Source organism: Meleagris gallopavo, chromosome Z (assembly GCF_905368555.1).
Source record: "Meleagris gallopavo chromosome Z, MGAL_WU_HG_1.1, whole genome shotgun sequence".
Taxonomy (NCBI): domain Eukaryota; kingdom Metazoa; phylum Chordata; class Aves; order Galliformes; family Phasianidae; genus Meleagris; species Meleagris gallopavo.
Window position 1 is genome coordinate 26834622 of NC_139435.1, and position 23499 is coordinate 26858120.

A 23499-nucleotide genomic window follows, 5' to 3' on the forward strand; every position below is an offset into this window, starting at 1 on the left:
GCTCTGTGAAAATAAAAATAAAAACTATTTGTAAAGCTGTGCCACACAGCGGGCATGGAGCATGCTGTTGTGCAAGAAGGTGAAAACAGCAATAAGAGCAGCAGCAAGAGAGCTCACATGAAATCTTAGGTGCTGATGTCATGAGTTGAGTTACATCTGCTTTAGTGACACAACCTAAAACAAGACATGTGGGCTGTAAAATCTGTATGTTTGGGGTATTGGCTAATCAGTGAGGAGCTGGTGGCTGTTTCCATTCTAACAACTAATGGAGGAGAGGAAAAAACAGGATGTGATTTTCCTCTTTCATTTCCCTATCTTGCCAGTCTTTTTATATTTTAATTAGGCAAAGTAATGTGGCCAGAAAGCTCATGGTTGGGAGAGCTCCAATGAGAAATTCACATTTCAATATGGCACAGGGAAGGCAAATCAGCAGCAAGCTTCCATCCCAGTGCTAAAGGTCTAAAGTCAAGAAAAGGAATTACCAGCCTGAGGTAAGAAATCACACTGGGGCTTCTGCAGTTACAAAATGCATTTATGTTTCAGAGCGCTTTCAAGTGGAGAGTTTTTCTTTCCAATTCTGTATTAATCATTACAATCCTCCTCAATAAAAATGATTGGCATTTAATTGGTTATAGTCACATCCTGTCACCTGAATACTGCTGGTTCCTTTGTGGCCATTGTATGAATTTATGTAGGGCATGTTTGAAGTCTGAAAGTTTGAAGGGCCACTCTCCAAGGCATTAAAAAATGGCTGGCTGACAACACAGTACCTATCTTGCAATAGGGAAGCCACATACAAGAAAGTAATCTTTTTTTTTTTTTTTTTTTTTTAATGCTACTGACATTTTAGCATTGCCCAAAGCTGCTATAAAGGTAAAGGCAGCACTGTAATAAATAATGAACAGAAACAGAAAAAATTATTCTGCTCTACAGAATTTCCAGTCTTCTGGGAACAGAGTATAGTGTAACAAATAATATTGAGGCAAAAAAATACAGTAATGGCACTATTGAATAAAATGTCAGATATGCTTGTTTTCTTACCAGAACAGCCATGCTCTCCATGCACAGGTCTAAATCTATAAACAGGACTGTTATCACCACCTCAGAGTCACAAAGCCAAACCTCCAGATACTTTTCCAAATGGTAGAGCCCTGAGCAGAAACTTCCTCCTCAAACAGGAGTAGGGCTGTGTGTCTGTGGTAGGATTTCTCTCATCTGCTTTCTCCCAGTAAAAGCGTGATGACGATTACAGTGGCATTGATGCTCTGCAGTTTCTTGTTATGTTTTAAAGAGTCCATGGGCATAAATCAGTATTTTGGTCAAAAGGTAACAGGGAAAACAGGAACCAGAAAGCCATCAAATAGGAGGAACATAGGAAAAAGAAGTTGAAATAGAGTTTTTCAGCTTCAGACCAAAAAGTTCTGAAGTCTGACAATAATGGAGCAGAACCAGACAACTGTTTTTGTCCTAACTGTATCGCTGTAATTGTGTTTTAGTAAGCTGAACTGATAGTAAGCTAAGATACTTTCTTGAGAATGCATCTCACAGTAATCTCCTCTTCCTCCAACTTATAGGTGCAATAAGATACTCTCTCTTCTCTGAAGCTTAGAAAAGAGCCGTCCTTTGAGGACTACCCATTGGTGATACTTAGACTTAAGTATACAAGATTTGTTGTTAAGCTTTCAGGGGATATAATAAGGTCACAGACACTGTGCACTGCATAGTATTTTCTTAATGGGTTATTTTTACTGCAGTGTTCTTTACACACTTTCTGACTTTCTCGCTACTATTGAAAGTTCTTTTAGGTCTCAGTTACAAGAGCTTGGTTTTGTAGGCACCATCTGCTCCACGCTTTGTTCCTCAAGCCAAGTAATAGAAAACTTCACAAATGCATCACACATCTACCCCACCACTTTTGTGGGATGACTTTTTCCTTAAGCTTGAAAATTTCAGCCTTCAAAGCTCTTCCAATGTTAGAAACAACTTTTTTTTTTTTTTTTTTTCCCCTGAGGTAAAGAAACATATCCGTTCTCTCCCCTCACAGACTGAATCCATCTCTACATTCTTTAATAGTTTCCAAAAGGTTATCACATATATATCCTGTGAAACCAATGCTAGGATCACAGGAGATGAGGCTTGGTTTGTTCATTTCTTCCTGCTCAGGGTGCTGCAACCTAGACAGTACTCTCCTGTTACTGACAGTGTGAAAATAGTGGGTACCACCTGTCCTGGGAATGTGAAAGTGGGTGCAGAAGTGTCTGGCAGCACTACCAGAATCTGATCTCTGGACCTTACACAGACTGAAAGATCTTGATAGAAAATAGCAAACACACAAAATGAGAATATTTTTGGATGGTCAATGTTCATGCATATATATATGTTTACTGATCTTTATGAGGTCTGTTCAAAGGCCTTTGACATCCTTAAGGGACTATCCTTCAGGACAGTGCTGCTGATCCGTAAAGCTGGAGTCCAGCTATAGGGTTAGAGGCAGAAATATTTACTATGTAGAGTAGAAATGTCCTAATTCAGTTTTAATTATTGCCGTTTATGACAATTTTGCATTACTCTTTGATTCTGTTCTACAGAGTATAAGTATTTCTGAATTATAATAATGGATAAGAAAACATTAAAAAGTTACAAGAGAACAAAAAGACCGATAAGAAATGCCAGCCTCATTCATTTGGAATGCTATAGTTATCCTTCATCTAAGGTTTATGACTGGCAGAATATCTGTAATAATGCATTTAAAAATATCATATTCTATGCTAAATTCCTCCAAGATCTCAAAGATCTTACATGTTATAGACATGCTATCGTTGCTTTATATATCAAGGTCCTACAGAGACTCACTTAAACTACTTTTCTCCAACCCCAAGACCAGTGGCTGAACCACAGAGCATCCTGGCCAAACTCCACACAGTATTCCAAAGACATACTTGCACCACAGAGTCCCACAGGAGTCTCATGTTCCTTTTCATTTCCTGCTTCACTCTGCTTTGTTGCACAGTGTCACGGAGCTGAAGAGGTGCACCTGGCCAGCTGGAGACAGCTGTGATTCTGTGATGAATGAAACAATCCATACACTGTGGGAGTGTGAGTTTCCATGATCGTATCCTTAGTCAGTGTGAATTAGCTTGAGCCCATTAAAGTTAACAGAGTACTGATTTATTCCCTGGAAAAAAACAGGGACAGTTTACAACAACGTGGCTCTCACCAGTTCACTAGTGGGATCTAATGTCATCATATTTTTATACCTTACAGAATCCAGATTTGAATGACTCACACTCATTTAGCAGCCTTGTAAAAAAAAAAAAAAAAAAAAAGGGGGGTGGGGTGGGGAGGGGTGCAATGTGTGTCATAATTCCTATAGTAACTATTCCTATAGTAACTTCTCATCTATGGAACTGTTGATTCAAACTTGGATTCGGCAGATGAAGAAAGACCAGTGATATCAGAGTCTGCACATTCATCAGTTTATTTAACTCAAGGGAGCTAAATACATGCACACACATTCAAAGACTCTCCACCACACTGTTCACAGCCAAAAATCCCATTCTCAGGGGACAGGACAACTGAGGCTAAGGAGTCAACTGAGATTCTACAGCTGGTGAATCAGCATTCACTGGAATTCTTCTCTTCAATCTCTTTTATTATTATTTTTTTTTTCCACAGTTTATCCAGAGACTGCTCAAAACAATACCAGCCATCAGGTTATCTTATGTCCTATCAGTATTCACGTCTCTGTTTCCAAATTGCATTTGAAGAATTTCACGTTTTGGCTCAAAGAAAGAAGAAAGGTTATGATTGATTGGGAAACATTTTACCTCAAGAGCTACTGCCTTTGCAGATCTGTGCCAAGCAGATAATTGCAGCAGCATATTGTGAGTAGACTGCAGGGATAGATATAGTATTGTTCTCTTCTCCATATCCTTCATGAATGCAAAAGCAAAATCAGGCATACTTCCACTGTCACAGTTAGAATCCCTGAGCAGATTGTCTCTCTTAGAAGCAAAATCAAATACAGTGAATCAAAAGCACTTCTGATTCCTTCTTACCCTGAGGCACGTGAATGGCAAGTTTGCACCTGTGATAGGAGGCATTGATCACCACTGTTTTTCCAATTGTATTTTTTGAAATACCTTCTGCTTTCATTGCATATCTCAACAATATAAAAAGCTGGAATCTCATTTTCCTCTTTAAAACATAATTTGAACAGATTTAGGTGGGTAAAGACCACTTTATGCAAGGAGTGGAGGCTTGTAAACTGGCTCTTTGCTCAGGAGCAAATTTCACTTCTGGACAATGGCCTCAGTTATTCTTCAGATATAAAGCAATGTATGTACATCCTCCCATGAATTATTTCATAGCATGATGCATGCTGAAGTGAATTATTTTTAGTTGTTGTTGCTCTTAAGCATGAAATTCAGATGGGAATATTATGCAAAAGTCCCCAAAGTGTCTTTTGTTTCTCCAGCAGTTCATTTCATTGTGTCATCCCAGTAATAGATCCTGAGTATGATGGTGAATGAGTTGTTACATATCTAGGTTATGTATTGCAACAAGGAGGAAGGGCCATCTGGAGCCTCCTGGTAGCCAGCTCCTATGAGAGTACTTCATCTTGGCTGTTGAATTCACAGTATGCATAGTAACTGACAAGATGGCACACTTGCATATTGCAAGATATGTGCTTCATTTTTCTGGACTGCCACATGGCTTACGTTTCACCTGCCTGCAGATGCTTTACCTCATCATGTAAGTGTTTTAAAACCATTTGGGAGAGCTCTGTGTTCTTAGTGCAACAAATGAAAAATGGTGTAACAAGGACACATTCCCTTCTCTTAACTACATTATATAGTACTTACTCCAGATGAACCTATAAAACATACCCTCTCACCCAATGAGCCATCCTCAGTTGTAAATCAGTTTTACCAGGTGAAGGCAAAGGTAAAGGCAAAGATAAAGACAAAGGCAGAGGAGTTTCCTTATCTTCCCACTTCACAACAATTAGCAGTTTAAGGACAATTTTAGCATGTGCAAGCTGTAAAATATGCCCTCAGAAGAGAGATACACTCCCTCTTCTGTTTAAACTATTGTTTAATAAACCTTCACACCATACTTGCTGAGCAAGGAATTGCATGATACCATCCATTCAAAAGTCATTAGGGCACAGATGGAGCTGTCATTACTGCATTATTTCCAGCCATGGAAGAACACATGCTTTGCAACATCTAGCTCTCAGCAATGCTGTTAGCATTGTTATTTGTTTTGTGCTATACATAGGAACCCCAAACAATTGCCCAAATCCCCAGTTTTATAAATGCAGAACAGCAAAACTGTTTCTGCCCTCATAACTTCCTGTCTTTGTGCAGATTAGAGACAACAGACATAACAGATGGACACGTTCATAACACAAGAAGGAAATATCAGCTATGCCAGAGCACATCAGAACTCCATCTAACCTACTGTCTGGTCCCTGGCAGTGGCCATCTGCGGGTGCTTAGGAAGAATTTAAGGACATGATACAGCAATAGTTTGCCAGAACACTCAACCCATCTCCACTGATTGGCAGGTCAAAGACTTCAAAACACAGAATCATAGAATCATTTGAAGACACCGTTAAAGACCATCTAGTCCAACTCCCCTGTAGTGAATGGAGACACACACAGCTAGATCAGGTTGCACAGAGCCCTGTCTAGCCTGACCTTGAATGTCTCCAGGGACAGGGCATCCACCACTTTTCTGTTCCAGTGCCTCATAACTCTTGTTGTAAAAAACTTCTTTCTTATGTCCAATCTAATCCTCCTCTTCTTTAGTTTTGAACTATTTCCCCTTATCCTACTACAACAGACCCTACTAAAAAGTTTGTCCCCTTCTTTCTTTTAGCCCACCTCTTGATACTGAAAGGCTGCTATCAGATCTCCCCCAGAACCTTCTCTGCTCCAGGCTGAACAGCCCCAGCTCTCTCAGCATGTCCTCATAGGGTAAGTGTTCCATCCCTTGGGCATTTTGATGGCTCTCCTCTGGATACGCTCCAACAGGTCCGTATCTCTTCTGTACTGAGGACTCCACAACTGGATGCAGTACTCCATGTGAGGTCTCACTAGCACAGAGAAGAGGATCACCTCCCTCACCCTGTTGGCCACACTTAATTTGATGCAGCCTACAATATGATTGGCTTTCTGGGCTGTGAGGGCACATTGCTTGCTCATGTCCAGTATGCCCGCACATTTGTTTTAGCAGGACTGTGCTCCATCCTTACATCTCCCAACTTGTACTTATAGTGAGAGTTGCCACAACACAGGTGCAAGACCTTGAACTCCTCTATACAAAGTCATTGTCTTCCTCTAAAACAGCCTTTCATGTTGTCTTCTAAGATTAACCTAGTTCCATTTGTTAGCCATTAAAACTTTAGCAGCCACAGAATCTATAGGCAATGAAATTCAGAGTCTTACAAGCTGTTGTGTAAGGGAGAATCGCTCCAGTTTCCTTTGTTGCCCTTAACTCAAGAAAAACCTCTGAGCATCCCACACTCATCATCACTGCACCATGCACAATCTTTTCATGACTCCACAAGTGCAGTTCACTTCTTTCTTCTCCTCTCCGGGCTGAGAATCATTATTCATGCAGCACTTCTCAGGATGAAGAAATGCAGAATTCTTTCACGCAGACAATAAGGTCCACAAGATGGCACACCAGTAGCCTAGTCCCAAATTCAGCTTGCCTGGAGAACATCAGGTTGATTTAGATCAGGGTGAATTATTCCCAGGGATAAGACACATGTTGGTGAGCGCAGCCATGGGCAGTGAAAATCATTCCCATCCAGTCCAGCAGCATTCTGGCACTCAATGGACAGCAAGGCCTCGGGGACAATGGTGAGCAGATCACTCCTTAGCACCCTTGCCCAAGGTCTGGGATGGAGGTGAGTTTCTCTGTGGAAGGTGAAGGAAGGGAATAGCAACAGAGCAAGCTGAACCACACTGCTGATCTGCCCTGATATTCAGCTCTGCCTCATGGCACCAGGAGCTGTTCACCTCCCATCCACTGCATCTTTCTTTGTGTTTCCACATGGTGCTCACCACTAGAAAACTGCAAGTTCTTGCTTTTAAACCACCCCACTGAATGCTCTGAGACATGAGTGAGACTGTGTTACGTCTCATCAACATACTAAATATCACTTATCTCACAGAGACCAGCAGTGTTTAACACCAGGGTGTTTAATTACCTAAGGTACTCCAGCGCTAAGAAACACAGTAAACAATTAATATAATTTAACTTTACAGCTAACATAACAAATTAAAATATAGAAACAAACCCATTTTTTTCAGTTCATTAGACAGGACAAACTCTCCCGCGAACAGGCCTGACAAATGGGATTTTCCTTTAGGGCATTACTTATGAAAAATGACAAATAGAATATTTCTATTAGCACTTTGCTGAGATTTTGTCAGCAAATTCTCAAACCTTGCCCTTCCAAACTAAACTGAGAGAGTTTCTCTTTCATGGCTCTTATTAGGAGCTCTCTCTCACCTAGCACATTTTGGGGTTCTGACATTATGAGTCAATCTCTGGAAATGTTCTGAAACACACAAAGTACAATCCTCTTCCTAAGACCGACTCCAGTTCATTAAAAATAAAATTTTGATATGTCATGTAGTAGGTAAATGTGCTGTGCAAGCATCATGCTGAAATGCAGAAAATTCTTCATCCAAACTGACACTTTTTGCCCTAAAGAACCAAGATTTCCATCCATCCAATCTGTCCGCCTAATTGTACCTCTGGTCACCCCGGCATCCAGTCACAACAGGGAAAAACAAAACAAAAAGAATACCTCTTTATCTGCAGTCATCATCAGCATGTATGAGCCATCAGACCCTGTTTGCACTGCTCATAGCCTCCTGGGAGCTGCATCTGCAGTCTGAATGTGCAGCACTCCCTTCAAACTAGAGATACCATCCAAAACTGAATGCTTAAATCCTTCCTCCACCAAGTGTTTTTTGTTATCATGGGTTAAGGTGGAGCTCCCTTGGGAGTTTGCGTGGGCGAAAGGTTAAACAGGGATTTGTCTGTCAGTGACATATTAACACCTATTGATGTACATCTTACATTTTCTGAGTTTCATGGCATCAGCTTGACTTAAATAAACAAAAAATCTGTCATCCCAGACTCTTCACCAGTGTAAGCTGTTACAGATACAGCAAAGGCTGTATTGCCTTCTAGTGTACACAATAGCCTGATTTACTTTGGTTTATTTGGACCAAGGGTTGAGTTTGCCAAAGATTTGCTCCATTACCACAGGTAAGTAGGGGAGGATTTAGCTTACCTAAATCCTATCAAATCTGAAATGCATGTACTTAAAATTCAGCTGAATTTCAGTGAGCAGTCTAACCCATCTGCTTTTCTTTACTACCTAACACAACACCTCAACCCATTAGCTCACTGTGCTAACTGTGCTAACCTGGCTGTGCTGCTGGTCCTCTTCTTGCAACCAGGATTAGGAACTGGGCACACCCTACCTACCCAGAGGGTATTTGGGGACACAGGAACAGCCATCCATTTCCACACCAGCCTGCCAGGGATGAGTGGGATGGTGGTGCAGCCAGGATGGTGCTGTGATGGTGCCACTGCCTGGGGACAGCATGCCAACCACTGGGTGAAAGCTGGAGGGACAGCAGCGCCAGAGCTGCTGGCTGCTTGTCATCAGATGCTGCCAGCATGCAGGGCCTACTAGGACAGCAAGAGGGCTGTAAGCAAAAGAGTAAGTCTCCACTGTCCCATGGACAAACTGGGTAAGCGTGCTAACTTCTTCCCAGAAAGCAGCACCTTATAAACCAGGTATTTAAATTAAGTGGACTGATTTATACCATCTGTTGTTAAACACATTATTTGTGTGTGCCTGCATGTGTTTCTTCAGGTTATAAGGCTACAGTCAAGTAGGTGGTACTTACATGCTGCTTCACTTACTAAACTGACTATAATGTCTCTTCTGTAATCATTACCATCTAGCTGCTCTGGACCTATGCCAACCTAGGGCCAGTATTCAATTGCTTATTTCTGAGGATAAAAAAAAAAATGGAAAAAGAGAAGTAGAAAATGGCTGGAGCCCCAAAGCTGAAAGCTTACTGTAGGGTTAATTTAAATTCAAGATTTAATTTAAAGCAAAATTCACAGCAAACTAGAACATATTAAAGTCCATAACTCTGTGAGCACAAGGGAAACAGCAGATCAGGACACTGTAAGGTGCGCCCAAGTCTCCTTCCATTCTCCATAACTAAGGGTTAGTGCATATCCCCTTGAAAGTCTGAATGGTTAGACATTACAGGCTTCAGGAAGGGCTGTAACCTCAGTGATGCACAGCAGCAAGAAGTTCAGCATGTGGCCAAGTAGCAAGAACATCTGAACTGCCAGAGCCCCAATGGGCAGTGCCAGCTGCTGATCTAATTCCAAGAAAATACTTTATTTGAAGTCAAGTATGTCCCTCCAGTGTGTACGTGGCAAGTTTGGAGCTGCCCTGGGATACTTTATGAGCTCCATGTGCTATCCTGCCTCTAGCAGACTGTATGCACATATTGGTTTGATTCATGGGGAGATGGGAGGAACTGCCAGGCCTCTGAGAAGCTGCTCACAAAAAAGAGATGGGGAACAGAGAGTTTAGGGAAATACCTTCTCCTGAAACATTTCCCCTCCTTTTAAATTTTTTTTCTGAGCCTACAGTGCTAAGTCTCAGTTAATGTGAGGCAGCTTACAAGCTGTGGGTACTGCTGCTTGCAGTACTGTCACGATCGTTTCATTCTCATCTTGTTTTCTCCTGTGTTTGCTTTGCTTACATTATCTCTTGCGATAAACTTCAATCTCACTTCATTTTGTATGAATCATGCTGCTTTTCCGTTCACCTGAAACAAGGATTTCTTTTGGTTATTCTTTGTCATCACCAGGTGTGCAGTTTTTAGTCCATCAGTATCTCTTATTTATAAATGACTATTCCTGTGTTTCTTGTAGAAGAGCCCATAATTACATTATAATAATGTAATCATTGCCTTCCACTGCTCTGCCCCTGACACACAGCACCTGAGCAGCCTCTTGCCACAAGACCTGGGCCTCCCTGCTGCTTTCAAGCAGGAAAGAGAGCAACTCAGGAAGATTTCATCTCTGCTTTTGTTCTCTATTTCAAACCTATGAAAGCTGCAATTTGTGTTTGTGTTTCTGGTGATGTGCCTGCTTGCACTACACCCATGAGTAGTTGAAATCCTGTGCACAGTGCCTTGTCTTTATGCCAGAGTAGTGGCAAATCACAAAATGGATCATTTCTTCTTTCAGCAAGGACATTTCTTCGTGTAAGGAAAGGAGCACTATGCTTAAACACACTCTTATCATTCTCCTGGGTCTTAGGGCAAGTCAGTATGATCCCTCCCTGTTTCCCTGCCTGCCTGGCTCCCCACAAAACAATTAAACACAACTACATCCTCATTACTGCATCTGTTGTCTTACTTCAGTGCACATTTTCTTGTTACCTCCATCCCTCTGACCTACAGCCACTGCCTCCCGCTGCTTCTCCTTCACGCTCATTTCCCTCTACAGTTATCTGGTGTGTGGCATCCCACACCTTCCACATCTAAATTATGCCTGGCAGGTTGCTGAATGCTTTGATCCCACAGTGTCAACTTTTGTGTTGATGAGCCATATAATCACATAGGAACTATACTGACAAGCTAGTGGAGAATTTAGATAGTAATTAAATTAAAACAGATGACAGATAATGAAGTAAGACATGGCACAAAACAGTTAGTTAAACAGAATGGTGGCAGAATACTGTCCTTCAGGACCCATTTGCCCTATGGGAGATTTTAGCAAGTTACTGGGAATGAAAACTGTTTTGCACATACTGTGGAAATCACTAAGAGACAAGACATGAAAATGCTTCTTGAGCTCTACGATCTTTGAGGCTGAAAAATGTCACACATTCTGGAAAGCTCCTGACCACCTACAAATGACTGAATAATCCTAAGTCAAGTATTGTACTGGAAGAGACCTCAGGGTCCCAGACTCCTGATCCTCACCAGAAACCATATCAAAGAATATAACATGCAGCATAACTACACTTTTTCTGAGCTTTGCAGGTTCCCACAGAGGTGCTGACAACTTAGGCAAATCACTCTGTTTGCTACACTGTCAAGATTAGCTATTATCAGTCATGTTTGGCTTCTTTCTTCCAAATCTCTGCTGTTTCTGAATGAGCTGGGAAACAGCTGTGTTTATCATCCTCCTATTTTCTGCCTCAGGCCACACCGTGCTATCTTGTTCTGGGAAGCTTTTCCTTTCCTTCCCTCCTTCATCCCAGCTTAGCATTAAGCTATCCACACACAGCTTTTTCAAGCTGTAAGGAAGCAACCACATCTCACCACTCATGCCAGTTGCTTGCACTGACATCAGGCAGTGTCTCACCAACACCTGGCTTTTTATTCCACCTTCCTGAAGACACTCCTGATCATGATGGTGTTACGGTCAATCACCTTTCTTTACCGCTTTTTATTCTCCACAGGCAACTTGCAGTGGTGAACTGTAAGAGCTTTTTAAGTTATCCAGGTTCTTTATTTCTGAAATCTTTTGTTGTGAATCTGCCTATACCAGGCTAACATGTTACCGCAGTTGTAGATGTAGCTGTAGGATATTATTCAGCCCTGTATTCAGAATGATTTTTAGTAGAAATGAAAAAGAAGTGAAATCATAGCAAAGAATAAGAAGTCCCATGAATCTCCTTTCTGTCCTCTGAATGTTTTCCAGCACTCTGATGTTAACACCACACATGAATTACTATGCTGCTATGAGGGAATCAGCAAAAAACTTCAGTTCTTTAAAAGCATTAGGTATGGTCATAGGTAGACATAAACTGCTGCAGTGCCATGAAAATACCAAATTCTCACCTGAAACAAGCAACAAGTAGAATGCAGGAAGTACAAGCAAGTACAAGCAAGCAGGAGAGGAGCAGGATGAGGTGTTTTCATTCAGCAGAACTGGGGCCCATGGTTTTGGTGCAATGATGAACCACCTGGACTTTTGCACGAAGATGGAGCAGAAGTCCTTTGGGGATGCTGCCCATGAGGAAGATAGCAGGGAGCAATGCAGCATGGCTCTTGTGGAGGTTTCTGCCTTTAAACACCTGCAAAGAACAAGGAAGACAAACACAAGCCTTTAATGAAAACAGGTGTGGAAACCAAGCTAACTACATAAGATTCTGGTTTTACTTCACCTGCAGGTCTGTTGAGGTAATCCAGTTACCCGTGATTGCCAAGTTTCTGCTGAACAAATATTTGCTAAATATGATCTTCCACACAAATCTGACAATAACCTCATGATCCTGTTCTGTACAGAGGTTTTAGAACACATGGCAACCCCCATTTCATATAAAACATCATGTAATGAACCAGTCATATCCCCATTTAAAAAGTTGCTGAATAGGGATTCCTGACCTGCTTTTAAAATGGTAGAATACAGTGAATTTTCTAAAATAATCAATCTTCTAGATATAGTGTCTGTCAGAGGCTGTGATTAGGTTTAAGCGGCACTGGGTCTTTCAGAAAACTTCTGCAGTTCAGCAGCTTTCCCTGTTCCTTTCTTTGTGTGAGGAAGCAGAAGGGAGGCACTGATGTTCTGCCAGAAGTCAAAACCAAAGGAAGATTTTTCAAAGGTATGTTCATTATCTCTTAAGAGACGGTATCAGTAAAAGGACTTTTCTGTGTCTCCTTCAGCTCTCCAAACAGTGGAGACAAAGGCAATTTCTGAGAACATCAAAGAAAAGAGAAGTTTTGGGCATTGCATTGCTTTGAGCAGAGGAATACAGAAAGTTTAAGGCAGTACTGTACAGCGTATGGAGAGAGCAGAACAGAAGATAATGCTAATAACCCGTTAAAACCGCTTAACCCTATATTCATGAAATGCCTGACAAACTCGCTCTATTAAAATGATTTACAAATGGTACATGGTTGTGATAAGGACAGCAATCTTGTTGACAGATTTTCACACATATGCATAAATATATGTGTGCACAAACAAACACATGCAGAAAATCTGGCTAACGTCCAAGCAGCAAAATCTTTTTCTGCCCCTGAATTGTTGTGTTCTTTGGTATGCAACACTATAGATAAGGTTTTTTTTTACAAAACTCTGCTTGTGTTATGCAAATTCCTCCTGGAATGTGAAGTTAGCACTGAGGGATGTATCTCAGCAAAATCTCTTTTTCCACTGCAAGGTTATTTAATTTCATCAAAAAGTCCCAGGAGTAGTTTGCTTGTTTTTAACCAGCCTTTCCTATCTGTAAGGAAATGCTAATAATTTTGCAGCAAAACATTTCAATTTGTACGCTAAAAGCAGAGCACACAGTGAACTAAACACTCATTGAGCACACTGCACTCTCTTGACAAGACCCGAGAGGTGGGCTCTCCAGCATTCTGCAGGTTAGAGCATCTCTGGGGTAAGTACATGGCTGAGTCAGGACTGAAGAGTGCCAGTGCCAAGGACTGCTGCTGTGGAGCATGGGGACAGACTGGGCAAGGACAATATGATGCAGGTACATCATGGGCAGAGGAAGGAAGGACCAGCCCCAGAATGAAACACCAGGAGAACAGAGGCAGTCCAGCCGTAGTCCCAGACTGACAGAGAGACAAAATTTTGCAGTGGCAAACTCTTATGAAATCCATTATAGGTTATGAACTTAAAAATGTGGGTTCAGAAAATCAGTCCAGCTCATATGGTACTGCCTCCCCCTCTCCTCAAAGACAGTGCTCAAGCTCAGGTGTGAAGCTGGATATGCTTGTAATGAGGAGGAGGTACACCTTCCTTTCCCACAGACCTGGCAGATCCCAGGATGTTCTTTCAGATTTGGGATGCAGCATGAGACCTGCATGTGAGGGAAATGCAGGAGCAAAGCTGCAAGCAGAGGTTCAAAAGATGAGTGAGCTGTGCTACCACACTATCACTTGGAAATCACTTGGAGTGCTGGGAGAGGAAAGGCTCAGGAGGGGCCATCTTGCCCAAGGAAAGGAGAAGAAGAATCTAAGAACAAAGCTACTGGAATAGGCATATTTGTTAAAGGAAGGAAGTTGGAGAAGCCCGTCCAAATTCTTGAAAAATACTTCCAGAATCAATTTTCACATTAAGCCCTTTCCAAGTCTGAGTGGTTCTCTTGCATGCAGAGTACATGAACTGACATTTTCCAGTTGCTAGCTGGTTTCAGTAAATTCTACATAATGGATCAGCATTTCTTCTGATGCTGTGTGAGAGCACATAAATCAGGAGAAATGGCTGTCCCGAGGCTGTGGCACTTGTATATATCATATCACATTTTAACAGAAACCAGCACAACTCACCATTGGCCAATCACTAGGGATTACTCCAATGGCTGTGTAGTGACTGTCCTTCCTCACTGCAGAGTTTCATCTACAGTTTTCTTTTTGTGGCATTACACTATAAAGGTCTAATGCCACCCACTGCCCAAAAACCACTTGGAGGTATATAAGCATCACGGTGTGGTCTCTGCTTCTGTGGTATTTCCATCTTCCCTACATAGAGCTGATATTCATTCACAGTGAATACAGTTTGTTCTTGTTGATGCTGTTGTCTGCCTTTTAAAGTTTGTTTGTGTTTACTGCAGGGCTGGTACCAACAGCCCATGTATGAGGAGACATTAATATTTATGAATGAGCCACTACAAGTGACAGTGAGCAGTGGAAAGCCTGGCAATATGCAATACAAAAAATAGCAGCTGATCCTTCCACTTTATGGTTTCTAATTTGCTCCTCAGCATCCCATCTGCAAAAAAAAATAAGGTAGCCAAGGAAAAAAAAAGTGAAGGGGGAAAAATGTCCCAACTAACTAGACTAAGGATGAGTGACTGTGAAACGTTATTTTACCTGTTTTGTCTGTTTGGGCAAGTTCAAGCAGAAACCCTCAGGTGTCTGAGAGTTTCCCTCCCAAGAATATCTAGGTTAGAGTCATTAGCCTCCTAGTGGCCTTTCTTGTTCTCCTAGTAGGAATGTCACAAAGTGTTGGCATCTGGCAGCCATCAGTTCCACCTGCTAGAGGCTGATGCTGCTGCGGTACAGTACGAATAGTGAGCAATGAGCATTTCCATAGACCTCTCAGAACTGGGACCGTGCAGACCAGCAAAAAGCAAAACAAGATGTTACAGCAAAAGCTGGGAAAAGCAGTATTAATATACTCTCACCTGAATTTTAATTAAGAAATATTCAAGATTTTTTGGTAGTGAAATGACAGTATTTCCAATTAGTGTTTTTCTTATGCCTGAAGTAATTTGCTAAGGAGAAAGAAACAGCATTGAAATGTTCATTAATTTGTATTAAGACTGCTAACAAAGGACTAACCATGGCATGTTTCAATGTTCAAAGTAAACTGCAGAACAGATGAGAGCCTGTAATAATAAGGCACTGACATTTCTAATTAGTATGAGCAATTTTTTTGAACAAAGAAACAGAACGGACAGTGGAAAAGAACTTATGAAGCAAAACATCTCCAAACACACTTGAATATGAACTGCTAAAAATGCATGCCTTAAACAGTGTAACTTGAAGAAGCCTTAGTCTATCCACTGTGATCCACTGATCCATCAGGATACAGTCTGAGAACAGATGCAGTGCAAAAATTCTCAGCTATTATGTCTTTCTGTTCATCAGGACTAACTAAACATTAAAGCTACAACCAGGAGACAGGGAAGAAGGGGGAAAAGTATAGGTCTCACAGTAAATAAAATGCCACCAAAACAAAATTACTGGAGTTTGCAGGAAAATACTTGAGATTAACAACACAACAGCAGGAGCGGAGAACAACAAAGGAAAAATATTGCCACAGGTGAGCTGGGATAGAATGTCCTGACAGCTTGTGAGAAAGGGTCAGAAGCTGTGAGAGAAGACAGGCTAAGGGACTGCAGATGGAAAGCTCTTAGCAACACACAGGTTCAGGCACTGTGCAACACTTGCTTTTACAGATGGCAAGCTATGTACATGCATCGCTTCCAATGGGCAGACTTTCATGGCTACGGTACCACTAAGGATATTAATGAGGTGAGATATGGCAGAAATAACATTTTCTGCTCAACAGCTCACAAAATCAGACCCTGAAGATACACTTGCTTGAAAACAGCTCATCTTTTTTTCCAGTTATATCAGTCAAATTAATAAGCCTCAAAACTCTCACTTTATGGCTTTTTCCAACAGCATCACTTTGCATCATGTGTAAGGTCTCAAGGTGGGGCAGAACTCAGCCACATCAGACTAGAACAACTTCTTGGAGTACCTGCTGCCTGTGTCTGAGAAATCTCTGAATTGCAACAGCTGGTCTATTTCCAGATCACACCTTCCTCCCAGGGCCTGAAGATGAGCATTCAAATTTCCTCTGGTTATGTCTGCCCCAGGTGCAAAGACAGAAGGTTCATGCTATTGGCAGTAGTTTGACCATAGCAGCACTGCGGACCACATCACAGTGTTGGTGCAGTCTAGGCCTACCTGCCTTATTGAAAAGCACACATCAACATGGGAAACCCAGCTTGAATTAGCTGCTATTAGGCCCCTTATTGACAGGGAAGCCAGAGATGGTGAAGCTGTGACACTGAGCAGAAAGAAACACAAAAGTAACATGGCCAAAGATGGAAAAAAACGTGTAATAGAAACTTGAATGTCACGCTATGAAACTGAGAAACTGTTTTTGCATGGAGATACTTGGGAAAAGGCATATATGTTTGAGGAGCAATGGCTGAAACCAGGATACCTCCCTTTATTCTTGGTGCTTCAGGTTAGTTTTCAACTTGTGCCAATGCTTTAATAAAGCTGCTGTTACAGGATTGCTGGGATGTTTAACACGATAGTTCAAGATTCAACAAGAATTTCTCCTGACTTAGAAGCAATAGAAACAAAATTGGGCTTTCAGGTGCTCCAGGCATTCACTGCAACCTTCTGTACCAGTGAGGGTGCTGCCAAAGCTAGCAGTTTTGCTCTGTTTTGCAGCATCTCAAGAAGAGCTTGAAGCAAAGCAGCATGCTAGAAACACATGCACATGTTCTCTTTCACTTACGCTGTGTCAAGAAGAGCATGGACACAGTCTCAGAGCACAGCCCAAGGCTCGAGCAGATGCAGCTTTCTTCAGCCCACAACCAGGTAGACTGCAGAATGAGAAGGATTTGTATTTATTTTCTTACCTTTGGTAAGCACTTTAAGACCTATGATAATGAATTTCCACACAATATCTGCATTTTAATTATTTATAATTTTCATTAAAGAGAACTAAGACCCCCATATACTCATGTAGATGAATGAAAGGAGTAGTGTTCCCACCCTCTCTTCTCTCTGCTCCTCAGATATTTTCATTTTCAGATTATTCTTAATCCTTATAATCTTGAATTAGGGAAATATATGTTTTTTTATTATCAATAGACTTTTAGGATTTTTTTTTTAACCATACTGATTTTTCATAGGTTTATGGATCCATAATCATTCACGTCACAGCCTGAGGGAGATGAGGCTGAAACAGGATAATAGCCTTTAAATCCCCTTCTCTAAGCACTCAAATCTTCCCTGTCAGCAAGATTAAAACGGTCAACAGCAGTCTTCATGTGTCTATATCCCACACTCAGCTTTCATAGCAACTGGAGTGGCAACTGGCAAGAGGAAAAATGCAGATCTGCTGCTGTGTTTGATACCAGCAAAGAGAGAAGAAAGCGGTACTCTCCGTCCTATTAGTGCCAGAAAGGACTGATGCTAATTTCTCAACCAAGTGGATGAAAATAAGGGAGAAAAACAAGGAGAAATAGTATGTTGCAGTTTAACATGAGGAGACAATTTCCTTTCCTTAAACATAAAGGAAGAGAAAGGGAAGTATCAAGTGTCTTCACACAGCCCAACATGGGGAAGGATAATGAAGGTGTGTGTTTAGACAAGCAGAGTGATTTTTCTGGTACTGCTCCAGTGAGCTCTCAGACCATGCTGCTCCTTGGACCAGAGGGAAACTACAACTATTATGTAGATGATGAAGAAGAGGAAGAAGAAGAAAAAGACCACGGAAAATGGCCAACAGAGGACCCGTTTGAAGGAGAAAACAAGCTCTCATCATCCATTCCTTTCTCCCCAACCTTTTCCTCTGGGGCCCCAGCCAGGCCTTCCACTTCATCCGTGCTGAACATTAACGTTGGCGGCCAGAGCTACCGTCTCACCTACCAGGCAGTGGCCACCTATCCCAAGACCCGCCTGGGCCGCCTGGCCACTTCCACAGACCGTCGCTGCCAGCTGGGCCTGTGTGATGACTACGCCGCCCAGGTGGATGAGTACTTCTTCGACCGAGACCCAGCTGTCTTTCAGCTGGTGTACAACTTCTATGCTTCAGGGGTGCTCCGTGTGCGGGATGAGCTGTGCCCACGCAGCTTCCTGGAGGAGCTGAGCTACTGGGGCGTACGGCTCAAATACACACCCCGCTGCTGCCGCATCTGCTTCGAGGAGCGTCGCGACGAGCTAAGCGAACAGCTGAAAGTCCAGCGTGAGCTGCGCTCCCAGGCAGAGGCTCAGGAGAATGAGCAGCTCTTCCACCACATGCGCTACTATGGGCCCCAGCGCTGGCGCCTCTGGAACCTCATGGAGAAGCCCTTCTCCTCAGTCACTGCCAAAGTGATGGCAGTGGCCTCCAGCTTCTTTGTGCTAATCTCTGTGGTGGCTCTGGCGCTCAATACAGTGGAGGAGATGCAGCAGGTAGACAAGAAGAGTGGAGAGAGTCGGCCTGTCCTGGAGCACATTGAGACTCTGTGCATCGTGTTCTTCACGCTGGAGTACTTGCTGCGCTTGGTCTCCACACCAGATCTGCGTCGTTTTGCCAGCAGCGCCCTCAATGCTGTAGACCTCATTGCCATCCTGCCCCTCTACCTGCAACTGTTGCTCGAATGCTTCACTGATGATGACCAGCCCCGAGGTCGGGGCTCTCAGCATGAGTATGATATTGAGAAGGTGGGACGGGTGGGCAAAGTGGGACAAGTACTTCGTATCATGCGTCTCATGCGCATCTTCCGCATCCTCAAGCTGGCCCGCCACTCCACAGGGCTGCGTGCCTTTGGCTTTACCTTGCGTCAGTGCTACCAGCAGGTGGGCTGCCTTTTGCTCTTCATTGCCATGGGCATCTTCGCCTTCTCTGCCATGGTCTACACAGTGGAGCATGATGTATCCAGTACCAACTTCACCAGCATCCCTCATGCTTGGTGGTGGGCTGCCGTAAGTAAACTCAACTCACCTTGCTGGGTAGCCAGAGATCTTCCCCTTCCTTCCCTTTCCCTCTCCTCCCTCCTTCCCAATCCTTCCCTCCTCTCCCCTCCCATGATAGAGATGCTGACAGTCTTGAAAACAGAAGACCCAGATCAGTGAACATCTGCTCTGAATTCTGAGCTTACAGGACATATGCACTCACTCATGCACACACATGCATGCACTTATTCACCTCTGTTGTAAGCTTTAATCAGGACTTAATCAGGCTGTCGGCATTGATGTACCCATCTGACCAAACGCAGACAATACTTGCCTTTTAAAGAAGGGTGCAAAATAACAAAGAAAAGCATTTTTCCACTAAATTCTGTTGGCAGTGTTACCAAAACAAACAAACCAATCAGTCTAGCTGATTGCAGGTTGACATAAGATTCTCATTCCCACTGTTCTTGAAGACGTACTGTGATCCATCATGTAACTTCAAGAGGGTAAGACGTGTTTTTTGTTTTTCATGGTACTCTGGACAGTCACACTTGAAAAGTTAAATCATCCCAGAGCTCAGGCTATTAAAATTCATTAGGACCAGCAGTTGTTGCATTCTGCTCCTTAAGTGCCATTTTCATGATACGTTTGTACATGTAGACTCATTGGTGGTTATTTAATGTGTGCCAGTCTTGCAGAGAAATAAATACAAAATAAGCAGAATAACTCAGGGGATTGAGATAAACTGCCCTCTACATCTAGGTCATCTGTCTGCATCCCACATCAGGGAGGGATGGTTAGTGGCTGGTTAATGTCATCTTGAATATTTTTTGCTGCTTCTGCCAGAAAGAGTGTGATTTTAGTCCCTCTCAAAACAATTGGGGTGGTAGTAACTGACTGAGCTTCTGCTGACAAGCCTCAGAAAGAAAGGCAGAATGACCTCATTTCTAGAGTCTGCCACTGGGGTGATGCACATCTGAGCATATCACCTTGAGGTCTGAACTATCAGACTGACCTGTAATATACTGTGTTATATGGAGAGATGTTTTTAAGGCAGTGTTTTCCAGGCTAAGGTAAGTTCACACCTTGTGGGGACATTAAGTTATAGCCAGGAACACAGAACTGTGAGAGCTTAATGCCCTCTCCCTTGCTTAAATGTTTCCTGGCTAAGGCAGAATGATTCAGCTTCCCAAATTCACCTCGGAACTGTTTGCCATCAAGGATGGCCATGCATTTTCTTACAACATTTTAACCCTATTTTCTCAGTGTACTCAACAATTAAAATGATAGTTATATCCTTCAAGATGAGCTGCAAATACAAAAGAAACACCTGTGGGTTTATGGGGACTAACAAACAATGAAGGCTGGGAGAGGGAGCCACGGGCTGTGAGTAAATGCTTAACTGATAATCTTCATGCTCAGGTATGGCAGCTTCTCAATTATCATCTCTACAGCGTTTTGGCAGGGAAAGGGCAGTGGTTATATCCCAGGTGCTGAGGAGAGGGGGAAAAAATCCCTCTCTGTAACAACTAGCAGTATAAAAAAAAAAAAAAAGGAAAACAACAGCTCTGTTATGCCATAGCAGCTGTGCCTACAGCAGCCTGAATCAAGTCAGAGGGGAGCTGGGTGTGTCTTGGCTTCCCACTGCTCTATGACTTGTTTTAGCCTGTTGCCATATGAAGAGTTTCTATATTTCATCTCATGGCAACTGATCCCGGCCTGCATAATCCACATTTAAGGCATGGTTCTGGGGCACTCTTGGCCCCAGCTTCCTTCCAGGAAAGAAAGCCCAGGCAAAAAAACTTCAAAGGAATCAGGAGACCTCCTCATCCTGGATGATCAGCTTGGCACAGGGCACACAGGACAGCAACATCAACCTATCTGAGAACACCTTCCTGGGCAGCATCTAGGGAGACTGTGGCCAACAGTTCTGTTTCAACAGTGGCTGATGAAATGTGGAAGTTCCCCATATGTTTGCAGTGATTTTCTGAACATGCAGGATACATGCAAAAAGCATTAGAGATCACATCTGCAAGTTGATAACACGACGATTATTTAGGTACTGCTCTGAAATCTACATAACAATGACTACTTAAAAAATTCCTACTTAGCAAAGCAAGTGTCTCCAAAAGAGATGCTGTAGCTTGCACATTGAAATTCTATGGCATAAAACTTTTTTTAGAGTCCATTCATTCATTAACAATAAAAACTGAGATATCCAGATCATTTAAATTTCAAAATCCAACAACGTCTGCAATCTGACCCACAGGAGAGAACAAGTATTCCTCCCAAACTGTCACAGCGATTAGAAGACTGTGCCAGTGGAACAGAACCTTATCACAGGATAATGGTTTTGTCCTGGCTGCTAGAGATAAACATCTTGCCTTCATCTCAGTATTTATTTTTGGAGATATTTATCCTGTATTATCATTCAAATCCAGTGACTTAATTTCCATTAAACCAAATGACTAATCCTTTTTATTCTGCAGGAAGCACAAGGTGCATCCTACAAATACGCTTATCTAGTGCTGTCTCATGTACCCTAATGCTTACTTCATTTGAAATAACATTTTATTTAGCATGTTAGAAGATGGAAGGTTGCACTCCATGACCTTCTTAAGACTTATATTCAGAGCTAAAGCCACAAGGGCATTATAGTGAAACTCCTATTTCCGGTGGCATATTTCTACAGAAGTTTTATATCACCATTTTGCAGATACATGCATTCTCTTTAGATACTGTGAAGAAGATTAAATAAAGTTCATTGGCTGAAAAACATCTCTTGAATAGGAATAATACAAGGAAGTGCCACATTGCAGAAGCTTGCGAGTTTTACCTGATGAAGAAAAAAAGTTATTTTTACTAAATGTAAACACCATTAAAACTCAAGATGTGTATAGTGGGAGAATAAAACTTAGGAGTTATTTCATGTTGTCTGGTTGGTAGTACATCATTCTTTATGTAACATCCTCATAAACAAACATCCAGGAATTCTGAAAACAAAATTTACAAATTTTACTTCAGTACTTGATACAGTACTGGGCCCATACATCAAAGCTTCTTCATACATACGTAGTCTAAAAAGAGAAAATCTTGAAAGCTCAGAAAAAAAAATACAAAAAAAACTCTATGAAGTTCTTGTGAAAAGAAAATTCCTCTCTCCCTCCCAAACAGAAGCATTTTCAACAACTCCCAAAATTTCTTCAAAGGGGTGAATTCAGGAGAAGCTTTTTGTATACCCATCAGCTGAAACAAACAGGAACATTCCTTACTGAAGGCATGCAGAGACTACGCTTGTTTAACCTCTGACATAAAAAGGATGAGGCAGATCAAGCAATTTATCACTATAAATATATACATATTGCAAGTGTGCACAGCCTTCTAGGCAATTGAGTAAGATCTTTATTTTTTTTTCCATAGCTCCTCGTATCATTCAAAGATTCAGTCAATTGTATCATTATATATACGCTTCATTCTCTTGGGTCACTTCTTCCACTGGCGCTAACGTTATAGAAATACATTTCACAAATAGCTTTTCACATGTTTTTTATTGTACATAATACTTGTATATACATGATAATCAATATTAACACTCAAAATAAAACCTACACAGTAAGTCCCAAAATACTGATTTCTATAAGCATGCCAGATTTAGACACAGAGGACATGTGTTCTCATCAACTTCAGAATTGCCCCTGCTCACTGTGCATATCTGGAGAAATGCTGAGGAGATAAGTGCCTGTATGTATCCTCCCTGCTAATAAGCTGAATGCTGGTTTGCCCATAGGTCAGCATCTCCACTGTGGGATATGGAGACATGTGTCCAGAAACTCACCTCGGCCGCCTGTTTGCATTCCTGTGCATTGCTTTCGGGATAATCCTGAACGGCATGCCCATCTCTATCCTCTACAACAAGTTCTCAGACTATTACAGCAAACTGAAAGCCTACGAGTACACTGCTCTCAAGAAAGAGAGGGGGAAGGTGGACTTCACACGGAGAGCCATGAAGAAAATCTCTGAATGCTGCGGAGAAGGTGGAGCTCGCTCCTTGCCACAACACGGATAGGAGCAGAGCTTTGGATGTGAGGCTGAAACAGAGAAGTTGGAGGAAAAGAAATGAATCAGCAAAGCTAACTAAAGAAGAACTGAAAAGGCTGAAAGTAACAAAAAGTAGGCAGTGAAATATGCCTGCAAGGAAGCTGTATTTGAAAGAAAAAAAAGGCTCAGATTAAAATAGCTTTTTTTTTTTTTTTTTTTAATTGGCAAAATTACG

The 23499-nt window shown here is 42.0% G+C and overlaps 1 protein-coding gene across 1 annotated transcript; it reads left to right on the forward strand.

The window, feature by feature from the left end:
- The first annotated feature begins 17816 nt into the window (after window positions 1–17816).
- Window positions 17817–23292, forward strand: KCNV2 (potassium voltage-gated channel modifier subfamily V member 2). Its single transcript, XM_031557278.2, has 2 exons — window positions 17817–19256; window positions 23014–23292. Exons 1-2 carry the CDS (start codon window positions 17817–17819, stop codon window positions 23290–23292), a joined length of 1719 nt encoding a protein of 572 aa, XP_031413138.2.
- Window positions 23293–23499: the final 207 nt, after the last annotated feature.

Coding starts and splice junctions, on each gene's coding strand:
- KCNV2 (XM_031557278.2), top strand. CDS start 17,817: ATGTTGCAGTTTAACATGAGGAGACAATTTCCTTTCCTTAAACATAAA. Junction 19,257..23,013: donor ATGCTTGGTGGTGGGCTGCC/GTAAGTAAACTC, acceptor GTTTGCCCATAG/GTCAGCATCTCCACTGTGGG.